We start from the raw sequence: 23,076 nt of genomic DNA, 5'->3' as shown, positions 1-23,076 counted from the left end.
GTCGCGTCCTCTGCTGTGCTGGCCAATCTATTCACTAATTTTAGTGTGTGAGGTAGGCTTGATGTTGACAATTCGTTCGCTCATGATTTGCTGGTGGTCATTGAAAGACTGCTCGATGCCTAGAGCTGTGGTAGAAATAAGAGTCAGATGCACCAGGAGGCGACTGGATCACATTACGTACGAACCAGAGCTATGGGCACTGGCACTGAGACTTCGATATAGGTCAGGCGCACTCATCCATGATGTTTTAGACACGCCATATCCTCATGTACAGAGTACAGCCAAACTCCCAAGCCCTGCAATAGTCTGCACTGACTAGTATTCCAAACTGAAACTGACATAAAACAGACTGCTATTGGACCCAAATGATGCCAAACCTGGAATTGGGTTGGAGTGACGTCAAGTTGCCACGCTGGGGCCGTTTGCCAGGGCGGGTAACCGTTGGAGACATTGTACGGCACATATTGTGGAGAGAGAAGGAAGACTACATCATGGGAGTTAGAAAGATATAAGGCGAAGATTGAAGATTAGACTAAAATAAATTGTTGCAAGTCTATACATGTAGTTTGCACGTGATACGTCATAAGCCTCAGGGGAAATTCGATCTTCCACACGCTCAAGCTCGAGTTAGAGGATCATTAAAGACTTTGGTTAACCTTCAACCCCTCACCTCACCCTCTCGTCATCTTGACCTCTACACACACACATACACACACACACACACACACACTATGTCCGACCCAACTCTTTACCTCTACACGTCCCTGACCGCGGGGTCATCGCACATCGTCACCGCAACTGCCCGCATTGAGACAATTCTCAAGGCAAACAAGCTTCCCTTCCGCGCTGTGGATGTTGCCACCGACGAATCTGCTCGGAAGCTCTGGGGTCGCCGCTCCAAGGGCAAGAAGCTACCAGGCCTGGTGAAATACGGCGACATTGTGGGAGTATGTGACCATCCCCTTGCATGGAAGACAGCTCCCAGTTCTCCCAACACCACCACTAACCCCCAAACCACAGGATCTAGAACAAATCGAAGAATGGAACGAATTCGGCGAGCTCCGTCTGGTAGTCCTCAGCGTCCAGGACCTGGGTGGAATGCCAGCAACCAGCAACCCAATCCCCGCCGCGACCGAGACAAAGACCGAGCCTGAACCCGCAACCCCCAGGCCCTCCACAATCAAGATCCAAAGCCCGCCGACTAAGACGGAAGAGAAGAAAGACGACAAAGCTGTGCTTGCACTGCGCCAGGCCAGCTCGGAGGCCGCATCCAAGGCCGCGTCCAAGTCCGAAGAAAAGAAAGAACCGGGGAAGGAGAAACCCGCTGAGAAGCCAGCCCCCCGTGGACACCGCGGCTCCGTCGCCGCCGAGCTGCCAGACACTGCCCCCGATTCACCCAAGACAGCCAAACGTCCCATCCTCGTTCCTGAAATGGCGGCCGTGTCATCGGCCAACTTCCACGCGGATAATGCCGAGGAGCTTGGGCTGGTTGAGCATCATCGCGGTTCTATCATCTCGACTACGGATAAGGCGGAGCAGGATAAGGTTGTGCGTGAGATTAGGGCGTCTATTACTGCTGACGAGCCTTCTGGTAATCTCGATGCTATCCGCAAGCAGGCTGCAGAGCAACCGGGAGCCGACACGATTGAGGAGGTCGCGACACCGCTCTTTGAGAATGTGAATGACACTAAAACTGCGGTTGCAGTAGCTGAGGAGCCCAAGGCCGAGGAACCCAAGACTGAGACCAAGAAGTCCGACGTCAAAGAGCATGTGAAGGATAAGGATGAATCCAAGGAGTCCAAGGCCGAGGAGGCCAAGGAGAAGGAAGACGCAGAGGATAAGGAGACAGAGTCCAAGGACTGAGGGAGATGCATTTCACGACTTCGATGATTATGAAATCTGTACATTGAACAATTCCCTTGCTCAAGTTAAGCGCAAATAGATCAAAACCCCATGGAGACACCCACATACAATGCCAATCATAACTCGTAATTTAAGAATAAAAGGCCAAAACACCAAACCCCCTTTTGTATGTATCTAACCGCGACGCTTCTGGACAGCCTCGCGCAACTTGGCAATGACATCGCCAGGGTCCGCAGCACCAAAGACCGCCGAACCCGCAACGATCACATTAGCACCGGCATCAGCAGCCTGATCAATTGTCCCCAGACCAAGACCTCCATCAACCTCAATGTTCAAATCGGGGAACCGTTCGCGCAGAGCAGCGACCTTGGGGAGTTCAGAAGCCATGAACTTCTGTCCACCGAAACCGGGGTGCACAGTCATGACGAGCACCATCTATTCTAGTCAGTACAAGTACTTTGGGTATAGAAAGGGCAATTCGAAATAGAACTCACGTCTGGTCGCTCGGCGGGGTCTTCACTCTCAAGAATATCCCACAACACATCGACAGGTGTATCTGGCTTAATAGCAATACCAGCCTGCATACCTTCCTCATGAATATAACGGATCAATTGCTTGGGGCTGGTACGATCGGTGGTCTCTTTATCGGTAGGGTCGGTCGCGGCGACGGAGGAGACAGCCGCTTCATAGTGGAAACAGTAAAGATCGCAACCGGCATTCTTGAATTCGCGAACCCATTTATGGGGCTATAACGAAGAAAATATGTCAGCTGGGAGCTTCACACTGGAGGAGCTTGAAGCTTGGGGGATCGCGGATCTCCGCGGGAATACTCAACGGACCTCCATGATCATCATATGGCAATCAAATGTACCCCGGCCGCAGGGCTCGAGGGGTCTGTCGACGCAGCCGCGGATCTGGGAGACGACGGGGCAGCCGATTGTCATATTAGGCACGAAGTGGCCGTCCATGATGTCGACGTGTAGCCAGTCGGCGCCCTGTTCCATCTTCTTGGAGCAATCATGGCCGAGATTGGCGAAGTTGGCGCTGAGGATGGAGGGGGCGATGATGGCGGGCGGTGACATTGTGAGTCGTGATGTGTTGTATGAGGTGGAAAGGAGGGGGAGGGGCAGATATAGAAAAAAATTACTTTAGTATGACGATGTCTGAAGCTGTAGAGTGGCGAAGGTGGGTTCACCGTACACCCGTAGAGGTTCTAGTTGGCTACACAAGTATATAACTTGTTCTCATCGTTATTCGGTGTTTCGCTTCCTTTTCTTTCCTCTCTTTCTCTTTCCTCTTGTCTATTTCTACCCAACTCTTTCCACAAAGAACCCGATAAGGGCTCCGACTCTCACGTGGGAGCCACGATCTACATCGCGCCCTCCCCTACATCTGCAGTACAATGCAGGTGCCCCTTGCCATTGACTGATGGGGGCAAAATATGGAGACTGCATAGATCATCTGACAAATCAACTCCTCTTACAGAAATACCCTGGGTTGCCCATTTGGGTGATTCCGTCGCCATAAACAAGAAATAAAAATTGCACCCGTCTGCTGACCTTGATAGACAGGGGATCAGACAGGGATATTTCGATCTAAACAAATTAGGAATCGCCTGGAATCTTCGAAGCTTCGGAGAGTCCTAAGCAGCCAATCATGTCCCCACCGGTTCTCATTTCTTTGGTTGATTCTTAATAGTGAGCCTCGATGGTTTGAATCCACGGACCGCTGTAACTATATCCAATAGGTACTATATGCTATTGGGTACTATCTTGTTGATCATGGCCTGGACTCTACCTGGTGACCATCCTCGAACCTCGATCGGCTAGCAGTAGATCCTCCTACATGTGTATCTCGCAGATCGGGAACGTTCTTTCTCCTACCGTCCTTCAATAGCCGTTAGGACCACCATTCTTTTGCCCGATTCCATGTCGTGCTTGGACTGTGTTGGAAAAGCGGGCCACACCTGCTAGTCGGGGCACACTGCTCCGGGCTTGATCAACACACTTCAACAACAAATTCCGGACTGGTTATTCTCAACATTTTTGAAAATTACATTCTAAGTGTTTAGAGATAAGGAATGATGCTATCATTTTAATTGACAGGCCTTGTTGTATAGTTGTATGGCCCTGTCGCCCATGCGCCCAAAATATACTACTTCGGATACTTTTTTCCAGCACTACGCGCCAAAATACATGAACCGATGAAGCGGAAACAAACTTGCAATCATTTCGCCCTTGTTCATTACAAAATATGTCAAGCTAGCCACTTGATGTTTCAAAAATATCAATGAACTACAGTCGCCTAAGAGTAGCAGATCCCTTAATGAAGAATAGGTAAAACATCCACTCCATTCGAACGCTTAGATCGTTCCAACTTCATTTTAGCATGGATGAATTGATGTTACATTCATCAGATTGAATCAGAGGCCAAACCAAAGTACCGGGGTGGTAGATAGGCTACGTACTTCCAAGGACTCTTTCCAGCAACACAAACCCGAGTGTTATGGATGCAGTTTGAGTAGATCATTCGGGCTATGATCCTTTTGCGATATAAAGCGGTATTCCTGATTCCGCTTGAATCTCCTAGGGCTAACTAAAATCTGGCTGTGAACCGGAACTCCCCGTCGCGATACGAACCAGCTTGATGTATCCGGCACAAGCTCGAAGGCGAGGTGAATTATGCACCGGAGCTCTTCATGCGTAGAATAATGATTAATATTGGAGCACTAAAAGCTCAGCTTTTGATTCGAACCAACAATTCGATGTGAGATCAGAGGTGTGCATGCGTGCAATCAACGGTCAGCAGCGCGAAGATATCTGTACAACTCATAGATTGGAACTGTGATGTGTTTAGGTTGTTACCGCGTTCTGCAAGTGATCTGATTGTTTGATGGATATGCTTAATAGCCTGAGCCAAGACCTAGACGGTAGTCGCCGGTAGACTACTGCTGGCCTGGAACATTATCTCCCAATGTATGTGCAGTCATTCCCGGTCTTCCGAAAAGGTTAGCATTTTCTGTGGGCAAGGGGCCTCGGTCAGCGTAAAGTGAAGTATCGAATACATTGGCATATGAAAGTATCACTGTCGTGTCCAGAATTGCATACATGATGTGAAGGCGCCACACTAACCGCTGTCAACAGGTCTACAGTATGTGTGGCGTGGCCATTTAAATTATCGCTTATTCAAAGTTCCCCTATTAACCTTGGGAAGGTGACTATGAAAAGTCCGATCATACGGTGATAACTCATGTCTATGGTAGCGCCATTAGGGTAATCTAATGTGACTTGGAGATCGTATCACAGTCCATGTATGAAGGTTGGGATTAGCTTCTCTACGCGCCTTTAGGTCACATCCAAGTCACATGGACAAATGTGGCCAACTGCGGTCAATTAGCAGTTCTATAATTATGTGTTGGGCCATGTCTTAGTGTGCATTACTCTCTTCTTGGCGGCCATTTCCCCTCATTTCCCTTTCTCACCGATCATTAATTATCCCAAGTCCTTCCGTATTGAGTGGAAATCGGCATAAATGAGGTTGCACTGACGTCGAAAAGCCGCTAATCCCCCTAAAGATAGTAGTCGGGCGGCTACGCTGCGCCAATCACCGACCTCTTCACACTGCATCCCTCGACCCCGGCGGTTCATCACAACATCAACGATGCTCATTCGCCCTCACTACCTTTTTTGCTATTCGGCCTTTCGTTTTTGCTGAGAAAATGGTCTTGGCTCTTCCTCCAGGAGATGACACCCTGGTCCAAGGCGATGCGCCCACTTTCTCAATACCAATCAGACCGTTGCTAGCCACCGTCGCGACCGGGGTTATTGGACTAAACGTGCCCAGTGCTGCAGTAGTTCTACAACAATATGACAATCCGTGAGCAAGGATCGCCTGTTCATTGGACTTCCCCGGCTGGTGAAAGCGCCCAATCGACTATATAGGCATTTCAGTGCCGTGATTTTGAAGTCTAGCGTTCTGTTTATTTGTCTTTTGTGCCTGCTCCGGTAGCTTGTGCACTTTCATTTTGTTTCCTTGTGTTCCGTTCACACCTTCTTTTGATCAGACCCGTTGATCGGTGTCTTCATTTCCTACCCGAGATACCCTAGATATACTGTCATTCACACAAACCAGCATCCAGCAGTTGATACGATGACCGACACATTCCGCTCGACTGCTCGATGTCCGCCCCTCCGGCAGGCCCGAGGGACGGTGCTTAATACTATAATGGAGGATACGCGCGAGTCACAATTCGCACAGACTAGTCCCAAGGCCTCACCTCCCAGACCCACGCGAGCGGCAATCAGCCCGCAGCTGAGACTCAAGACAACCGGTCTATCAGTGCCCACACATGCCCGCCTTGCTCGTCTAAGATCGCCTCTCTCTGCGGGGACAACATCATCGTGCTGCTCAGATACAGATACAGAATGGCAACGACATTCTCAAGGATACGATGACCTGTACGACGCCACAGATGACGATATGGATGACAATGAGACGGAAATTAGCGACTCGTGCTTTTCCCCCGATACCCGGCCATCAAGTTTGGTGACACCAATTACTCGGAACTCAGTGACTTCAACAGGAAGTCGAAAACGCCTCCTCACCCTCGAGATTCCTTCACCTACAGTGTGGCCATCCATGACCGGGGGTCACAAGAGCTCGCCAATACCACCAACTCCCCCTCCCAAGATCCCTGTGTCCCCTGCAGCTTTATCCATGCTCGGCCGCGCCGTACCCGCATACCACGCTCCTCCTTCGCTCGATGGAAGTATCTCTTCCGACCAGGAATCGGTCATCAGTGGATTGGCTACACCAGACTCTCAGTCTCTACCAGATACAAACTGGACCGCGCATGATATACATGTTCGACCCGATCTGGATGGAAGTGATAGTGATATGGACAATGGAGATGGCAGCTCAGACATTGAAGTGCCTATCGCCATTGAGAGCTCGCACGATGACTGGCGCCATGTTCTGGGAAATTTCCCTCAGATTCCTTCTGCTGCTCAGAGATATTCACCCTCACCATCGCCGTCGCTTCAATTGAATGACGAGCCAATACGCGAGTCCACGCCCACGAACCAGGGTGTCTTCCTACCTGACTCGGCTCTGGCTATGCTGCACCATATTCGTCTGGATGGTACACCTGACTCGTGGTCTGAAACTTCCGAAGGAAATGGCGAGATGTGGCAGCTGCAAGCACCTCCCAGCCGTCCACGCAGTGCTGATGGGGTTACTCCGGCATCCGAGCTGTCTGGATACAGCTTTAGTGACCTGAGCATCCCGTCGCCTGGAGGTTTCTTTGCCTCGCTTGCGCCGCGTGCCCGCCACACTTGGTCCATTCCAAATACCAACAACCAGCCAACATCAGCAGCAGCAGAAGGATTCTACAACCTGCCATGGCGTCGGGATGAGGGGGAAATTGTGGAGCAGGTGGTCGACTGGCCCGAACGCCCTGTTGAAGAAGACCCAGTCACAGCGGTTCGAGATGAAGAAGACCCGCCTACTGCCATTCGTCTCTGTGAGACACCAACGCGTCGGTCCATCTACCAGGATAGTCCGATGAGCGCTGCCTTTGATGCTGTGCAAGTTCAGGAGATTCCTCGCTCGGGAAATGGGTACGAATATGACGAGCTTTATGACCAGGAACTACAGCACCGTGCAGTTGACAGCCACGACCGAACCAGTGTCTGGCTGGCTGCACAGGCCTCGTACCTCGCCGCTCTCAATGAGACCAATCCAGTAAATGAGCTTGAGCCCATCCAGGCTGCTGATGATGAGACTGAAGCTGCCGAGGCTGAAGTGCAAGAGAAGACAGAAGAGTCTTCCAAGAAGATGGTCCGATTTTCCGAGGCTATTCCCGAGGCTTTGAGTCCCTTGCCGTCAATGCTTGCCAGCAAGGACTCAATTTACTGGCAAGGTTTCCAGTCCATTAGGCAACGATCAAGCAAGACTGATGGTTTCCTCCACCGTAACATGCGCTTCGATGCTGTTCAGTCCATGCGTCTTGGAATGAGCGACCTGCATATCAATTGTCTTATTGGCAAGTATGAGCTTGTCCGCCGAGAGCGACCTGCGTACAAGGGCCCCTTTGCCAAGGCTCCTCGCAACTCGGTGATCACATCCGAGCTAGCTGAGAAGGCTAAATTCGACAAGCTTGAGAAGGAACAACTGGTCCTCGCTCAACTCTGCCAGCCCATGTGGGCCATGGACGCTCTTCGGTCTCTCAATGGCGGCAAGCTCCTCACAAGCCCTGCTCAGCGCCGGCTTGCACGCACCACCTCCAACCCCAGCTCGGCTGAAGCACCAGGCAAGCGCAGCTTCCGAATCCTTGATCTCGGTGGCCACTCCTCCTGCGACTGGGCGTGGCAAGCAGCTCACGAGTTCCCAAATGTCAAGGTCTACACCGTGGCATCCAAGAACCAAACTGTGAACAGCGCCATCAAAGGCCCACCTAACCACCGCCAGGTCACTGTCCAAAGCCTCTGGGAACTCCCCTTTGGCAACAACCAATTCGACCTGATTTCAGCACGCTCCCTCCACTCCCTACTCAAGACGGAATGCCCAGCCGGCAAGAACAGCGACGAATACGACCTAGTTCTAAAGGAATGCATGCGCTGCCTCAAGCCAGGCGGCTACCTCGAATTCCAAGTCCTAGACGCAGAAATCTCCCGCGCAGGACCGTACGCCTCAGCAACATCTGTCGAGATGGTCTTCAACCTCCGTAAGCGCGGCTACGACCCAGTCGCCTCAAAGACGTTCCTCGCCCGTCTCCGCAACAACGGATTTGTAGGCACAAAGCGCGCCTGGATGTTCCTACCTATGGGCACAGAGCCAATCGAGCACCAGCCACCACGCGAAACCCCCGCCCCGCGTGTGCAAAGCCAAATCGAAGGATACGAAGCCGTACAAGGACCAGTCGGGAGCACAGCCGATATCGCTAGTATCACTGGTTTGTTCGGCGGTTGGATGTGGGAGTCATGGTTGTTGAAGCTGCGGATGGAGATGGGTCGGGAACGATCGATGTTGCTTGAGGGTGTTGGGGCAGTCTTTGATGAGGGGAGGAAGAGTGGTGCTGGTTGGACTTGTTTGTCTGGTTGGGCTATGAAGCCAAGGAAGAGGGCTGGTCGTTCTTCTGGGTTGGTTTAGGTTTATGACCGTAATATGCTTGCTAAGTACGTACGTATTTTGTCGGGCCCTGGTGGCTGACTCTTAATGTAATTTACCTTGATGTATCCTGTACATACGCATCCTATCTTTCCAGCTTCGATGTGTGTCTGCTAATCTATAGCTAACGTTCAAGGGAGTATTTGTTGTACTGTTCAACCTCCGTGGAATGCTATGTCACAAGTGATTGACATAAATAGACAATCAAATTTCTCCTTTGAACGATAGGAACATCTCCCGCAGGGTATCCATGCAAATTTCTTGCCTCAAAGGGAAATATTGACAGCTCCATCCAATAGGCGACAGGTGCCCTACCCCTATTATTCCCTGTTGCAATTGAACAAGTTGCGCAATTCTGTTCTACACCGGTGCCTGATATTGCGGAGCCTATCACCCGTGGTATAAGTCCACAATTGTCTCGGACTATACGTAAGACATGACAAGGGTTCCTAAGTTCATTTACTTAAGTCGGACGAGGTCCGTCCCGCCGAGTATATGTTGGCAAAGACAATGGCCTCATTTTAAGACACGAAACGCCGAGCTGATGCTTCTCTCCCAACATGATGCGCTAGTCAGCCCCAGTGTGGCGCCAAGGACAGTCCCTCCAGTATTGCCTGACGCCTTACGCCTTTCCTTCTGCTGTTCCGGATTTTACTTGGAAAGGTCTATCCTCGGCGGCGGACAATTTACCAAACCCCGAGGAAATACTGGAGAAACTAAGGTGCGCCGAGGAGTATTGCCTAGGCGTGTAATACTGTGGTAGCTCGGGATTCTCTAGACACGCAATCTATTGGCCTTTGCCCACGATCCGTCGGTATACGGGACATACACCAGCCACAATAGACGTAGATCTGGCCGCAAATCCGGGGATGGAGCTGCCGTATCGTGTCCGTCTGCCAAATTATAGCAGACTGACTAGATATCTACTCAACAAAAAAATGGCCTTGATACCTTTTAAATAGACAGCGGCAAAACAGGAAAGAAGATGGTTTGAATTTGGTATTCGCTTTTATTATTTTCATAGACTATTCATATCCTGTGCATATGGAAACCAGTACATAAACTTGAAATAATTCAGATAGGCAACCCCCGTGTAGGAGACAGGAATGTAGCGAGCACCTCTCCGAATCCACCACATTGAACACTTAGCTGCCCAGCCTGCTGAAAGAACGGCGGACCCCATGTATGACTGGAAAGCCGACGGAACGATGTGGCGGTAAAGTATGTCGTCATCATCATAATATGAACGCGCATGTGGGAGGAAGCGTCGTTTTGAGTCAGAGAAGCGTTGTAACTGTGCATTTCCAAACGACGGAAGCAGTTCAGCTTCACTGCCAACATACCATACTTCGGGAAGCGTTGGACTGGATGTGTTTGTCTCTCTGTGCTGCTTGAATAGCTGCACTAGTCGCACCGCTGAGTCGCAATTTGATTTCATTGCATCTTCTCCTTTCGTACTGTGCGCCAGGATAAGGACGTCACAGGTTGAAAGCGCCGAGGCTGCTTTCTCAAAGTGGTCATAATCCCAATCACTACCAAACTTTAATTTGCGAATGTTCTGCACTCCCTCGCGTTCCAGCTCTGTCACCATGGCTTGACCGAAAGCTCCATTTCCACCGGTGATCACGAAGCGTTTTCCTCGGAAGGAGTAGGCGGTGCCCCATACCCAGTCAAACAGTTTGATGAAGGATCCCATATAGCGATCTGGGTAAACGTGGTGGAGAGCGTGGAACTCTGGGCCTACAAAGATCCAATTAGGATCTTTGGGAGCAGTGTCGTAGACGAGATGGTTCGAGTCACGACCACTTGTGAGAATCACAAAAATCATTTTCACAACCTGAAACCCGATGATAGACCACAGGTGAGCTCGTGGAATCCACACTTGGCCGCTGGGAGTCACCAAAGTAGCGAAAATGTACCCTAGTACGGTGCCAATGACCTGAAGTCCTAGTTCAAGCGGCAATGCTTGAAAAAGATTTTGCTTGCGGTATTTCTCGTTGAAATTCATATGCCGTGTATAGTAGAGATGGTGATAACGGTGTATACGGGCCAAGCATTGAAAGAGAGGATGAGACGAGTTGTTGCAACGATGAAGCAAATGATGGACCACATCGAAGTATAACGAGCCCGTGCAGAATAGGTAGAGCAATGAAAGTAAAGAAGGAATGATATGAGGACGTAAGGAATGCAGAGAATACAACATCCAGGAAGGACTTGCATCAATGGATGAGGCGCCAATTAGGTTGCCCATCGCTGCAAGAATTGTGGAAACGAAGCAGAATGAATGGTTGATTGTTCTGGGTGATTCTTTGGGGATCTTAGAGACCTAATTGTCTCTTTATATTGTGTTGACATTGACTCCCTGTCCATCTCGAAATAGAAGACCCCTTTGGAGTGGACTCATGTTGCATATTAAAAACAAGGCAGTAACATTCAAAAGTGTGGCTTGTTTCGTTACTATGTTGGACTCTATACCAAGCCACTAGGCCACGGAAAAATGTCTACATCTGATAATATTAGATTGAAACAAGCTACAGATTGAATCACTTTGGACAGGAGCGAGTTGAGATTAAGAGTACGCCCTGTCATTTTACTTCCTTTCATTTTACTTCCTTTTGTCGCCTCGGTGATATCGTGTATACCTGGGAATATCCTAATTTTCGACTATTTCCTATATATCATGTCTCTTGCGCTAAAGTGAAAATTTTGGCAAAGAAGTAAGCTGACTGCATTTGCGGAAATCGCTGCCTGACACTCCACAGCCCCACTGCATTAAGATCCACGAATACGGATACGGCGCAGATTTATTTATGTAATAACGTGAAACACTTTCTAAATGGTTCAGCCTAGAGGTAGTAGAGGCTAAGCAATGGATCTATCATCATCCAGGAATTGGCGCTGTGTTTGTGGGCGCAGGGGAACTTTCTTACGCAGCGGGCATTTGAAAATATCAGGATACCTAATAAAACGATGACAGCAATTCAATGAAATCTGCCATTGAGTTTAATAATTAGAAACAAGCGAGTGAGAAAAGTCGGATTCCCGCCGTTGGAGGTTACTGCCAATAGGGAAGCAGACGAAGCTTGTGATCGAAAACAAGGCGTCGAACACACCACAGGCTATAAATTTCCTCTCCTTTCATCTACTAGAGCAGGAGTTGCATGCTCTGATGTTTTTGGTGGTAGAAATCTTGTAATATACACACACCCCCTTTAGCCCGACTATTTTCCCCTCTCGCGTATTCAACCGCCGAGAACAAAGGTACTATGTGCTCCACGTTTCTTTCTTTCTTTCTTCTTTTTGTTTTATAAAATAAAAAATTCTGCGATTTAGGCAAAGTTCCAGCGTGCTCTGTGTGCTTTATCTCTCGTGACCAACAAATCGTCATATAAAGAACATAACGCCGTCACATCTACATTCACGCCGCTCCCATCATTCACGATCCATTCCGCCTCAGCCCATCTCGCCTCCACAACCCACCTAGTAAGTTTGGTCCTTAAACGGGCCCGAAGGGACCGATATATTCCTTGATTTGAATAAGCAGCCAGGCCAATCGTCGCAGCTCCCGTTTTAACAGTCAAGCTGGTGAAACCCTTCATCAATCCTTTGGCTACTCCAAAAGAGCCTTCGTTTTTTTTGCCATAGTATGTATGCACGAATATATCCGTGAAGCCTTCGTAAAGACCATGCCTGAAAATCGACCACCCCACAACTGCACCGCTCTTCCATCCTCGCACAGGTCCATGTACTCTGGTTTGAGCGTCATATAGTTTGGGGATGGCCAGCATCCCTTCTGTTGCCGCGAGGGGTAGATCGACAAACATGCCGCGTGAAGAGCGGCCGAGAAATTTTCCGAGACTGATTGCTGAAGCTAATGCCATTTGTTTAGCGTACTCAGGGTCATTCGAAAGATGATTCGGGTCCACCTCGGCATCAAGATGAGTTGTAATGTGTGTCATGGAGGGCACCTCGGCTGAGATAGAAGTATTCGAATTTCGACTTGATCGGAGATGCTTGTATTTCTTATAAGGATCGATAAAAATGCCGGCTGTGGCATCAGCCATGCCGCTAAAGGTTGATAGTGAAGCCAGTGAAACGGCCGTAACTGGATCCCAGCGTTGACATTCAATTGTAAAGGGCTTACTCTGATATCTAATTATTCTCGCGATTAAGTCAGTCACGCAAGAATCTTCAGGTGGAGAGTCGCTGGCTTTAATTCTTTACTTACCTTCTGAGGTGTTTCTTTTGGAATCGCCCTTCGCGTTTCAAAATCAATGCGGCTGTGTTAGACAGTTTGAAGATCCGTTTTCCTTTCTTTAGTTTCCAAACTGCAACTTTTCCTGGGATGAGGTCACATTTCATCTTTTTTTGTGGAAGGTGTGCATGGAACGAATTTACTGCTGCACGCACACCACATTCTTGTTGGAATTTGTCCGCAATATACTGAGCCATCGTCACAGCAGGTGGGATGAGGCAATAGGAAATAGCATCTGCCAGCTTCTGTGCCGTCAGGCTTTTATAGGGAATTGGATCCGGCCCAGCCCCGACGGCAGCGACCATGTTACCCCAAAATGCTTGACTAAGCAAACGATTGATCAGTCTCAGATGGTTACGTTAAAAGGGGGCGATACTTACTCTCCAAAAAAGGGAATGATAGTGGTTGGCTTCCCGTTGCGTAGACCACATGCTGTAGTACCGGCACCACCATGATGTACGACAGCGGCGACTTGCTTGAATAACCACTCGTGTGGACAGTCCCGAATATAATGAATATCAGGAGTATCTTGACCATGCAGTTCACTCCAGCCGCCAGAGATGATAGCGCGTACCCCTGTAATTTGAATTGCCTCTAGAAGGATTGAGATGGTCTTTTCCACGTCCTCGAGAACTATGCTGCCAAACCCGATGTAAATGGGTGGTGGACCCGCACGCAAAAAGGCATCTAGCTCTGCCGGTGGATCATATGCCCCTGGATCACGAAAGAAGAAGCCAACGACATCTGCACTTTAAGTCAGCACATATTTTCTACTGCATACATAGCCAACTTACCTATATGCGAGCCCCAGTCCTCCGGTTTTGGAACCAATGTGGGCGACCAACAATATGTGAAGGGGACCTTCAGCGTTTCGAGCAGATTCGGACCCTCTATGGCTGGAATGGGATCTAGCTCTAGGGTATCCTTCCGCCACTTGTTTATCAGGTCGCCTAGTCTGGAGTATGTTAGTAAAGAATCAATATTGACGAGGGGAAAATACCAACCCTTGCCATGTAACCCATTCAACAAAATAATAGGAGATAAGATTTCCCATGGTAGGATCGTTCCCAGAATATTTCAAATTTGCAAGAGGATGATGAAAGGCTCTGGTACCAGTCCAAGGCATAGTAAACATAAGGTGAACCGGGATCCCAAGGGCTTGTGCACAATGTAGATGGGCAAAGCTTGGCGGGTTTGCAATGATAGCATCTGCAACAAATGGCTTGTTGTCGTGTGGGTCTGGATCTATGCAAGACCGCCAGCAGCCTTGTAGAACCTCGGCAATCGAGGCTCGCTTCTGTTGAATATCGCCCGCTAAAAGACTCTTCATGCTCGGAATGAGCCCCGGATTGCGCACCATGTATGACATTAGTTCAACAGGGTCTCCGCCGATAGGGTAGAACTCGAGTCCAGCTGGCTTGACAAATGCTTCAAACTTGGCGTGGGTTGCCAACCGCACACGGTGTCCATGTCGTTGCAACTCCTCGCCCAACGCGACGAAGGGCTGTACGTCACCGTGACTGCCCACCACTTGGATGACAATGTTTAGGCAAAGGTCAAAATGAGCCGCAAATGTTGGGGCTGCCTCTGCCAACCTAGGTGACTCCGCTTCGGTGGGTTGGTTATCCATCAGCCATTCAAGGTTGCGGCTGAATCGGGATCCAACTCGCATGTCCACACGGCCATCATCGGTCAGAAAAAGGTCAGATAAGGGTGCAGTGGAACATGATAGTTCGGACGGAGGCATTCGTTGTCCCATTGATCTATCTTCTGCACCCCATAGATCTTCGTATAATGGGGGAGGATCGTCATTATCAACAGACGTGGAATTTTGTCGGGGGTTTGTCATTTCAATAAGGAAGCCTGCCGTATGAGTGTCTTACAGAGCAGAATTGAGAGTTAAAACTTGTGGGAGATTGAAATGAACAAGAATAGACATTGATTCAGACCCGTTAAAACAGCTAAGAATAGAGCCCAGATGTATAAAAACTTAAATGGGATAGATCGGCGTTTCCACGTTGTTGCTGGATTGTGCCCCACTATGGCATTTGAGATTTTGTGATTGGTTTACTATAGTCAGTGGTGGTTTACGGATACGATCAAATTTCCTAACTCGTTAGTGCATCCGATCTTAAGCATTTGGATCAAGTTTTCGACTTTTTAAATAGAAATCTACAAATTCTGCCATGGGTGTTCGCTTATTTAAGGATAGTGAGACTCCCTTAACAACTTTCATCTCGCTTGCGTACTAGTACCTAACGTTGAAAGCCTCCTTTCTCTACTACTACTCATACCCCCACCATGGCCAAAACAACGACCCGAAGGATTGATCACTACTGGCACAAAAGCGGAATCTGTGGAGTTATCAGCCGTGCTGCACTCCGCACTCTCCAGTTTGTCTTCGCTGTCACAGTTGCTGGTCTTTACGGAGTTGATCTGGCACAAGCCACGAAAACCAAGAATCACGCCCACGCAGAATGGATCTACGCTGAATTCGTTGCTGCACTCTCTGCCCTGACTTGCATTGTGCATTGCTTCTTTACTGTAACCCAAGTCGCATGGTCGGCTTGGGATGGGGTCCTGCTTGTCCTCTGGCTTGCCCAAGTGGGTGTTTTCGGAACAGTCTATGTCTCCGGCACCAAAACCGGCTATGAAAATGCGACAGTGTCAGTCCCACGTATGCGCGCTGCGGTCTGGCTTGACTTGATCAATATGCTGCTCTGGCTTACAACAACTGTGCTCGGTATTGCGTGGTGTATTCGGACTCGAAAGGTCACTCGACGGACGGACAAGTTGGATGTTCACAAAGAAGAGCTTATTGAACCTGACAGTGTGAGGGGGAGTGACAATGAGGAGAGTTTTCCGTGGCGTGGGAAAAATGATGCGAAAGAGTTCACTGATGAACCTATGGACAAGTGTCCGCCGGAGTACACCAAATCACCACCTACATCACCTGCATCAGTGGAGAAGAAGGAAAGTTTCGAGCAGGATAAGAAAACCACACTTGAAGTCTAATTTCTTCACTTGTCTTTCTTCCTTTTTGGAAACTTTGCCATGTATTTATCAGGAGTTTGGAAGGTTCCCTGTCTTTTGTTCGTATCCTTGTCATGTTTACACGGTTTCTTTCTTTCTCTTTGCTGGTTGGTTTCAATCTATCTACTACTCAGTGATACTCACTTCAAAATATCACACTAAATTATATGCTGTCGAAAGCAGAGAGGCATTCTGGTAGCCTGAATTGGTACCGTTTCCGATTAATAGCGGCAACTGAGCAGATATGATTCGATATCTGTGGTCATATAGTTAGAAGTAATATTTAGGGTACACGTAGGTTAAATGGCAAATTGCATGGCATTATCTAAGAGCCGTTATGAGTGCCTCTAAAAGTTGCCGTAGACACATTCTCGAAGCAACAAACAACAGATAGGGCAAGCGCTGAAACCAGGCAGAATGTAATATTATCCGTCTATTGGGTATCTGCATCGTCCTGCATTATCACGGTCCTTGTATGCACCTGGTTGCCTTTTCAACCCCTTGACTCCTGAAGTCGAGGGTTACATCTTCCTCACGGGTATTATTCTACCTTCCTGTCAAACGACATGCGAGATTACTTGTAACTCGCCGCTCATCTTAATTAACTTTTACCTTTCTGTCACTACATACGAACCCACACTGCTATAAGCATCACTTCCATCATGACTCCGGAAACCGAATCCACAATCCCTCTAGGGCCAAAGAATGATCTCGAAAAAGCGACACAACCTGCCACACATAGTCCATCTCCTAGTAAAGCCTGGATGGCAGCCCGCAGCTGGGCACGCACAATCGGAGCTGAGGAATTTGGCGTTGAACGCGTTCCTGAGGACATGCGAACAAACCAATCACCTCGAGATTTGTTCACAATATTCTTTGCTGCGAATTGCAACATGTCCACGTTGGCAACTGGATTTCTGGGTCCCACAGCATTTGGGCTTGGCTGGTGGGACTCGTTTCTTGCTATCATCTTCTTCAACCTGATTGGAGCTGCCATTCCAGCACTCACAGTGCGCTTTGGTCCAAAGCTCGGGCTGCGCACTATGCTTGTTCCCAGGTATTGTTTTGGCTGGTGGCCGGCAAAAATCCTTGCTGTATTCAACCTGGTTGACGCGCTTGGCTGGGCCGTCGTAAATACACTCTCTGGCGCTGCAGTGCTGCACGATGCCGGGGATGGAAATCTACCAATGTCAGTGTCAATTCTTATCATTGGCCTAGTAGCCAGCATCCTCGGCTTCTTTGGGTATCGAGTGCTCCATATTTACTCGAGATATTGCTGGATCGTGACAATCATTTGCCTGATCATCACTGCGGGATTCGGAGCTCGTCATTTCATCAATGTGCCTATGGGCCACGGATCCACAGAGAGCTCAAAAGTTCTCTCCTTTAGCACCGCAATCATTGGATTTGAAGTCGCTTGGGCTACGATAGCAGCAGACTACAGTGTCTACATGCGTGAGACTATCAGCGATAATGTAACGTTTTTATGGACTTATGCTGGCCTTTTGGCCGGTCAAATATCAATTGAACTATTGGGCGCCGCAATTGGATCACTTTGTGTGAACCCCGATCCACGGTTTAAAGCTTCATATGACAGTCGTGGGATTGGTGGGCTAGTCGGCTCCGTTTTTGAAGATATACATCCTGGCGTCCGTGGTTTGGGGTACTTGATTGAAGCTTTCCTAGGTTTGTCGGCAGCTGCTGTCATAACAACAAGTGTCTACTCCTTGGGCCTGGCTATGCAAATGGTCTCAAAAAGGCTTCTTGTTGTGCCTCGTCTTGCTTGGTCATTGATTGGCAGCATTTCCTATCTGGCGATCGCTATAGCCGCCAGGGAATATTTGGAGGCTGTGTTGCAGAACTTCCTGCTTATATGTGCTTATTGGACTGTCCCCTTTTGTGCTGTTCTGCTTGCTGAGCATTTCGTCTGGAGGAGTGGCTACCAATACGATGTCGCTGTATGGAACGACAAGAAGATGCTTCCGTATGGAATAGCTGCGTCCGTTACTTGGGTCGCTTCAACTGTTCTTGCGGTTATTTCTATGAGTCAACCATGGTGGATTGGTCCCATTGCCACTGGAATAGGTGGTTCGGCCGACGGTACTGATATTAGTTGGATTTTGGCTGCGGTGATGTCTGTGGTACTTTATATCCCGCTAAGAGCATGGGAACGGAAAGTGTGGCATATATAAGCCTTGCTCAGTATCTGCCTCAGCTTACATTACCATCGGTTGAGTAGGAAGCTCACATGAAATATTAGACGGTGTCTAGTTGCAATCCAGGAACCACATATATATGTTCATCGTATTCGTGGCGGTGATAATCACACCAGTGAAAAAGTCTACCGATAAAGGCAGTACCATGTGACCCAGTATCACTTCTATCTTGCATAACAATTTCCCGACTATTTACCTTGTACATCCACATTCGTGACATTTCTACTATAAACAAGAATAGGAAGCTTTCACCGCTAACCGCCCTGACCGCCGGCAGAATCACCACTCTACTCCGTCGCACCTCTCGGTCACGCCCCTCCAAGCATCCACAGCCACCGCAACCATGCTTTTCTTCAGGTATGTTACCCAGGTATCGCAGGAGATTTGGAAACTGACATTTGTATGATTGCAGCTTCTTCAAGACCCTGACAAACCAGACTGTCACCATTGAGCTCAAGAACGACATCCGCATTCGTGGGATCTTGAAGTCGGTCGACCAATACCTGAACATCAAGCTCGACGATGTCGAAGTGCTGGACCTTGTTAAATACCCTCACCTCTCATCGGTGAAGAATATGTTCATCCGAGGCAGCGTGGTGCGCTACGTGATGTTGCCTCGGTCGGAGGTTGACGTGGGTTTGTTGGAGGATGCTACACGGCGAGGTGAGTTGCGCATACCCCTACAGGCTGAGTCTATCTGAAACAGATGTGCTCTCGATGTTTTCCTTTTTTTTTTTGGATACCTGAAAAAGCCGCGACAGCTGCATGGACTAAGACTAACCCGACAATCTACAGAGGCTTCCAACCAGGCTGGCAAAGCCCGCTAAACGACCTTGAACTCGACTTTACGATATACCACGCATTAAGCTCTGCACTACCGTTGAATCCACTAGATGGTTTCCAAAAAAAAGAGATAATTCTATGGCCAACAGCATGGGGCCTTCATGATGTCCCCCAAATCGAAACGACTCAATTTATGGCCTGAGAGATATGGGAGTCTGCGGTGGGATAATTTCAACTTTGACACCACATGCACTCGAAGATGCTACAGGATCAACGTTGATTTGCCGGCCCCGAAGTCCTGTTCAGATGGAAGAGCGATTTCGTTGAATATCAAGACGCCTGTGGTTCATGCTGGCGCCGGAGATGCGTTGCTCATTGATGATACCTCATTAGACCTTTCTTGCAATAATGACCAGCAACCCTTTTTTTTTGGGTATCTTTATTGGATGTAGAGACCGACATTCGAATTCTTCTGTAATGATAACGACCACGTGACTTCGTGTCGCGATCTTGTTTCGCGCCTCTTGAAGACACTTCCACCTGAACATGCACATACCATGAACGTCTTGTACATTTGACCAATTAATTTGACACTCACCTTCCTCTCGGGCTACCCGCGCCTTATCCGACTCTTGCCACTCGATCTTTCACTCTCCTTCACCCCTCCTTGACAACCCCAAAATGGCCGGCTCTTACGCGAAGAAGGCGAATACCCCGTCAAAAAGGCCTTCTGCCACAAACCAATCTTCGAATAAGCGCAATACAAGCATCTTGAATTTCTTCCAGAAGACCGACACGCCACAAGGAGCCAGCTCGAACCAGGCTCGAATTACTCAATTTGCGACACCTTCTACGCGCTCACCAAGCAGCGGACGTGGTACGCCAACATTCCAGCGAGGGAATAAAAATAAGAAAGACACCTCCGAGGGATTATTTTTGGAAGATAGAAAAGGACTGGCAAAGATCGAACAAGCGGTATTGGCTGAGACGAACGGAGTGCGGTCACCATCACCTGACATCTGGGGTGGCGATGAGGAGTTCCTGAAAGACAATGACCGGCGATACAACGAGAGTGAATCAGGTGTCAAGCGTCGCAAGGTCGATTCACCAACCCCGGAAAATGCGCAGCTGCAAAATGCCGAATCGAATACTACGAAAGCCCCGCCACCGAAAAAGATCCAGAAACGAAGTGGGCCGTTTATCGACGAGTCGGATAGCGAAGATGATTTGGAAGTATATCGGGATTTACAAGAGACGACTCCGGTTTCCACGGATGCAGCAAAGACTGAGGCATTGCCAATGGATAAACTAGAAACACTCACGGAACACACATCCCACCCTTCGCCTCCGCCATCGGTAAGAGCCGCCACGAATAATGCCGATAATGATGAATACACGAATTTTGACGATCTAGAAGAAGACGAGCTTATAGGGGAAGAGTTTCGAGAACGGCCATGGGAGACTGAAGAGCAGGAGCGGCAAAGCGACCTTGAGGCGGACGCGGCAGATGATTGGAATGATTGTTCGGGATTAGAGGAGACGGAGGACGAAGTGAGAATGTGTCCTATCTGTCAGGCAGTACTCAACGGCCTGAATGAAACGGTGGGTGTCCATTGCTCTATTTGAAGTCTATCATACTCATTATAAACTAGGATATTTCAGTGCATGTCAACGAGTGTCTAGATGGCAAACCCACTTCTATCACCGCGACTTCTACTCCCCAGCCGACTTCCAAACCACCCGCAGAGCCTATGGACCCCGACAAAACGCTGACGCGAATCGAGCGAGCCGCTATAGCTCGGCCTGCGCAACTTGATCCATACTTGCAGAACAAGCCCAATGGACGGTCAGCGTTCTCCAAGATGATGGCAGGAAACGCAGAAGACACGGCCTGGGCTGCCGCTGCCGCTAACGAAGTGTCATCTCGTGGCAAGCAAGCCTACCAGCGGACTTGTCCTTTCTACAAAATCATGCCTGGATTCTCAATATGTGTAGATGCATTTCGCTACGGGGCTGTTGAAGGATGTAACGCCTATTTTTTAAGCCATTTCCATAGTGATCACTACATTGGACTCAGCAAGTCTTGGTGCCACGGACCTATCTACTGCAGCCGACCTACCGCAAATCTTGTCCGCCAACAGCTCCGCGTCGATCCCAAGTGGATAGTTGATCTCGACTTCGAATCCACATCCGAGGTACCGAACACGGGAGGAGTACAGGTCACCATGCTCCACGCAAATCATTGTCCTGGCAGCTCTCTGTTTCTTTTTGAGAAGAAGTTTGGCAATGGACCCAATGTCCGCCACCAACGAATACTACATTGCGGTGATTTTCGGGCATCTCCACTCCAGGTGCAGCATCCACTCTTGCGCCCGGATGTCATCAATCCTGTCACTGGCAAGCCGCGGCAGCAACGGATCGACGTATGTTACCTCGATACAACCTATCTGAGCCCCAAATATGCATTTCCCGACCAGCAGGATGTGATCACAGCCTGTCAAGATCTTTGCGTCCGTCTAGATGAAGAGGCTGGAGTCGGACTCGATACAGGGAATAGTGCGGGAGGTTTGATGAACAAGTTTATTTCCACTGTGACGGCAAACAAGCCACCAGACCGAGCGACGCAGGTTGGTGGTCGACTCCTGGTGGTGATTGGCACCTATAGCATTGGCAAAGAGCGGATATGTATGGGCATTGCAAAGGCACTCGGGTCCAAGATCTTCGCAACCCCGCCAAAGCGACGGATCTGCGCCTGTCTGGAAGACCCAGAACTCTCTGCGCTGCTGACCGACAATCCCCACGAAGCGCAAGTGCATATGCAGACACTTTTCGAGATTCGTGCCGACACTCTGGCAGACTACCTTGACACCCTCAAACCACACTTCTCCCGAGTCGTTGGCTTCCGGCCAACGGGTTGGACATACCGCCCGCCGGCCGGGCGAATGCTACAGAACCCTCCAGTGTCCACAGTCCTACATGGCGAAAACTGGAAGACCCCATTCACCAGTCAAAACCTGACTCCACAACGCGGAAGCACGCGGGAGAGCTCTTGTTTTGGCGTGCCTTACAGCGAACACAGTTCATTCCGCGAGCTGACCATGTTTTGCTGCGCTCTACGTATCGGCCGCATCATTCCCACAGTTAACGTGGGCAGTCAGAAGAGCCGGGACTCGATGAAAGCTTGGATAGAGCGGTGGGATGTGGAGAAGAAGAAACATGGCCTATTTCAAGTGGAAGGGGATCGGTGGTGATTTAGGCTCACGATATACACATTCAAGGTTGCGATGATCGGGATTTGCATACTGCATCGGGCTCAGAGGGGCCCGCTTTGTACATGGACGCTAGTTTTTTAACCTCATTTTTGGTACTATTTTGCTTTTTGTTCAATGTGTGCTAGATCAAGCACGGGACATAACCCGGCTCGGGGCACTTGGCCCGATCTTTGATCTTCAATGATCTTCACATCCTCAGCCTTGTCGGGTTAGACTCTCTAGATTGTTTCAGGGATTTGTCAATTAGGCTCCAACAAGCCGCATGACTCGGTATTCAGGGCACGCACATGTTCTCATAAAAATGCCGAAATGTATACCCCAAAGCTTCTCCTTTCGCGCGACAGGGGTAATGGAACATGTACTATACCTTTCTACCTCACGCTAACCTGTACTCTATTGCCTATTGCTTAGTCCGAGCTTCTCTAATCTCAGAGCGTTGGAGGATCTCCCGTTAAGCATCGGTGTTTGTACAGTAGAAACTCGGATC

The 23,076-nt window shown here is 49.2% G+C and overlaps 9 protein-coding genes across 9 annotated transcripts; 5 read left to right on the top strand and 4 right to left on the bottom strand.

Annotated features, from left to right (window-relative positions):
* Positions 1-27: 27 nt before the first annotated feature.
* Positions 28-451, bottom strand: PENARI_c015G11875 (uncharacterized protein; the record flags this gene model as incomplete). The annotated part of the gene is made up of 3 exons (XM_022633923.1): positions 28-125; positions 186-211; positions 378-451. The coding sequence occupies 3 exons, from the start codon at positions 449-451 to the stop codon at positions 28-30; spliced, it is 198 nt and encodes a 65-aa protein (XP_022486377.1).
* Positions 452-731: 280 nt separating this feature from the next.
* On the top strand, positions 732-1,863 carry PENARI_c015G05544 (uncharacterized protein; the record flags this gene model as incomplete). Its single annotated transcript, XM_022633779.1, has 2 exons — positions 732-947; positions 1,021-1,863. The coding sequence occupies 2 exons, from the start codon at positions 732-734 to the stop codon at positions 1,861-1,863; spliced, it is 1,059 nt and encodes a 352-aa protein (XP_022486397.1).
* A 174-nt stretch (positions 1,864-2,037) lies between these two features.
* Positions 2,038-2,945, bottom strand: PENARI_c015G09616 (ribulose-phosphate 3-epimerase RPE1; the record flags this gene model as incomplete). Its single annotated transcript, XM_022633866.1, has 3 exons — positions 2,038-2,298; positions 2,358-2,609; positions 2,703-2,945. 3 exons carry the CDS (start codon positions 2,943-2,945, stop codon positions 2,038-2,040), a joined length of 756 nt encoding a protein of 251 aa, XP_022486317.1.
* Positions 2,946-6,087: 3,142 nt separating this feature from the next.
* On the top strand, positions 6,088-9,012 carry PENARI_c015G05548 (uncharacterized protein; the record flags this gene model as incomplete). Its single annotated transcript, XM_022633780.1, has 1 exon — positions 6,088-9,012. One exon carries the CDS (start codon positions 6,088-6,090, stop codon positions 9,010-9,012), a length of 2,925 nt encoding a protein of 974 aa, XP_022486463.1.
* A 1,036-nt stretch (positions 9,013-10,048) lies between these two features.
* Positions 10,049-11,038, bottom strand: PENARI_c015G02018 (uncharacterized protein; the record flags this gene model as incomplete). The annotated part of the gene is made up of 1 exon (XM_022633702.1): positions 10,049-11,038. The coding sequence occupies one exon, from the start codon at positions 11,036-11,038 to the stop codon at positions 10,049-10,051; it is 990 nt and encodes a 329-aa protein (XP_022486395.1).
* A 1,321-nt stretch (positions 11,039-12,359) lies between these two features.
* PENARI_c015G08910 (glycosyltransferase) lies at positions 12,360-15,134 on the bottom strand (the record flags this gene model as incomplete). Its single annotated transcript, XM_022633853.1, has 5 exons — positions 12,360-13,098; positions 13,259-13,609; positions 13,666-14,029; positions 14,080-14,240; positions 14,290-15,134. 5 exons carry the CDS (start codon positions 15,132-15,134, stop codon positions 12,360-12,362), a joined length of 2,460 nt encoding a protein of 819 aa, XP_022486328.1.
* Positions 15,135-15,586: 452 nt separating this feature from the next.
* On the top strand, positions 15,587-16,300 carry PENARI_c015G10726 (MARVEL domain-containing protein; the record flags this gene model as incomplete). Its single annotated transcript, XM_022633892.1, has 1 exon — positions 15,587-16,300. One exon carries the CDS (start codon positions 15,587-15,589, stop codon positions 16,298-16,300), a length of 714 nt encoding a protein of 237 aa, XP_022486388.1.
* Positions 16,301-16,980: 680 nt separating this feature from the next.
* On the top strand, positions 16,981-19,361 carry PENARI_c015G03719 (Sm-like protein LSM2; the record flags this gene model as incomplete). The annotated part of the gene is made up of 4 exons (XM_022633743.1): positions 16,981-18,459; positions 18,776-18,891; positions 18,947-19,197; positions 19,330-19,361. 4 exons carry the CDS (start codon positions 16,981-16,983, stop codon positions 19,359-19,361), a joined length of 1,878 nt encoding a protein of 625 aa, XP_022486338.1.
* Positions 19,362-19,998: 637 nt separating this feature from the next.
* On the top strand, positions 19,999-22,568 carry PENARI_c015G01829 (DNA cross-link repair protein PSO2; the record flags this gene model as incomplete). The annotated part of the gene is made up of 2 exons (XM_022633698.1): positions 19,999-20,919; positions 20,970-22,568. 2 exons carry the CDS (start codon positions 19,999-20,001, stop codon positions 22,566-22,568), a joined length of 2,520 nt encoding a protein of 839 aa, XP_022486286.1.
* Between the last annotated feature and the right edge of the window lie 508 nt (positions 22,569-23,076).

This window comes from Penicillium arizonense (assembly GCF_001773325.1).
Source record: "Penicillium arizonense strain CBS 141311 chromosome Unknown PENARI_contig015, whole genome shotgun sequence".
In the NCBI taxonomy this organism is placed as follows: Eukaryota; Fungi; Ascomycota; class Eurotiomycetes; order Eurotiales; family Aspergillaceae; genus Penicillium; species Penicillium arizonense.
Note: the sequence above shows the minus strand (reverse complement) of the source record. Positions and strands in the feature narration are given on the sequence as shown.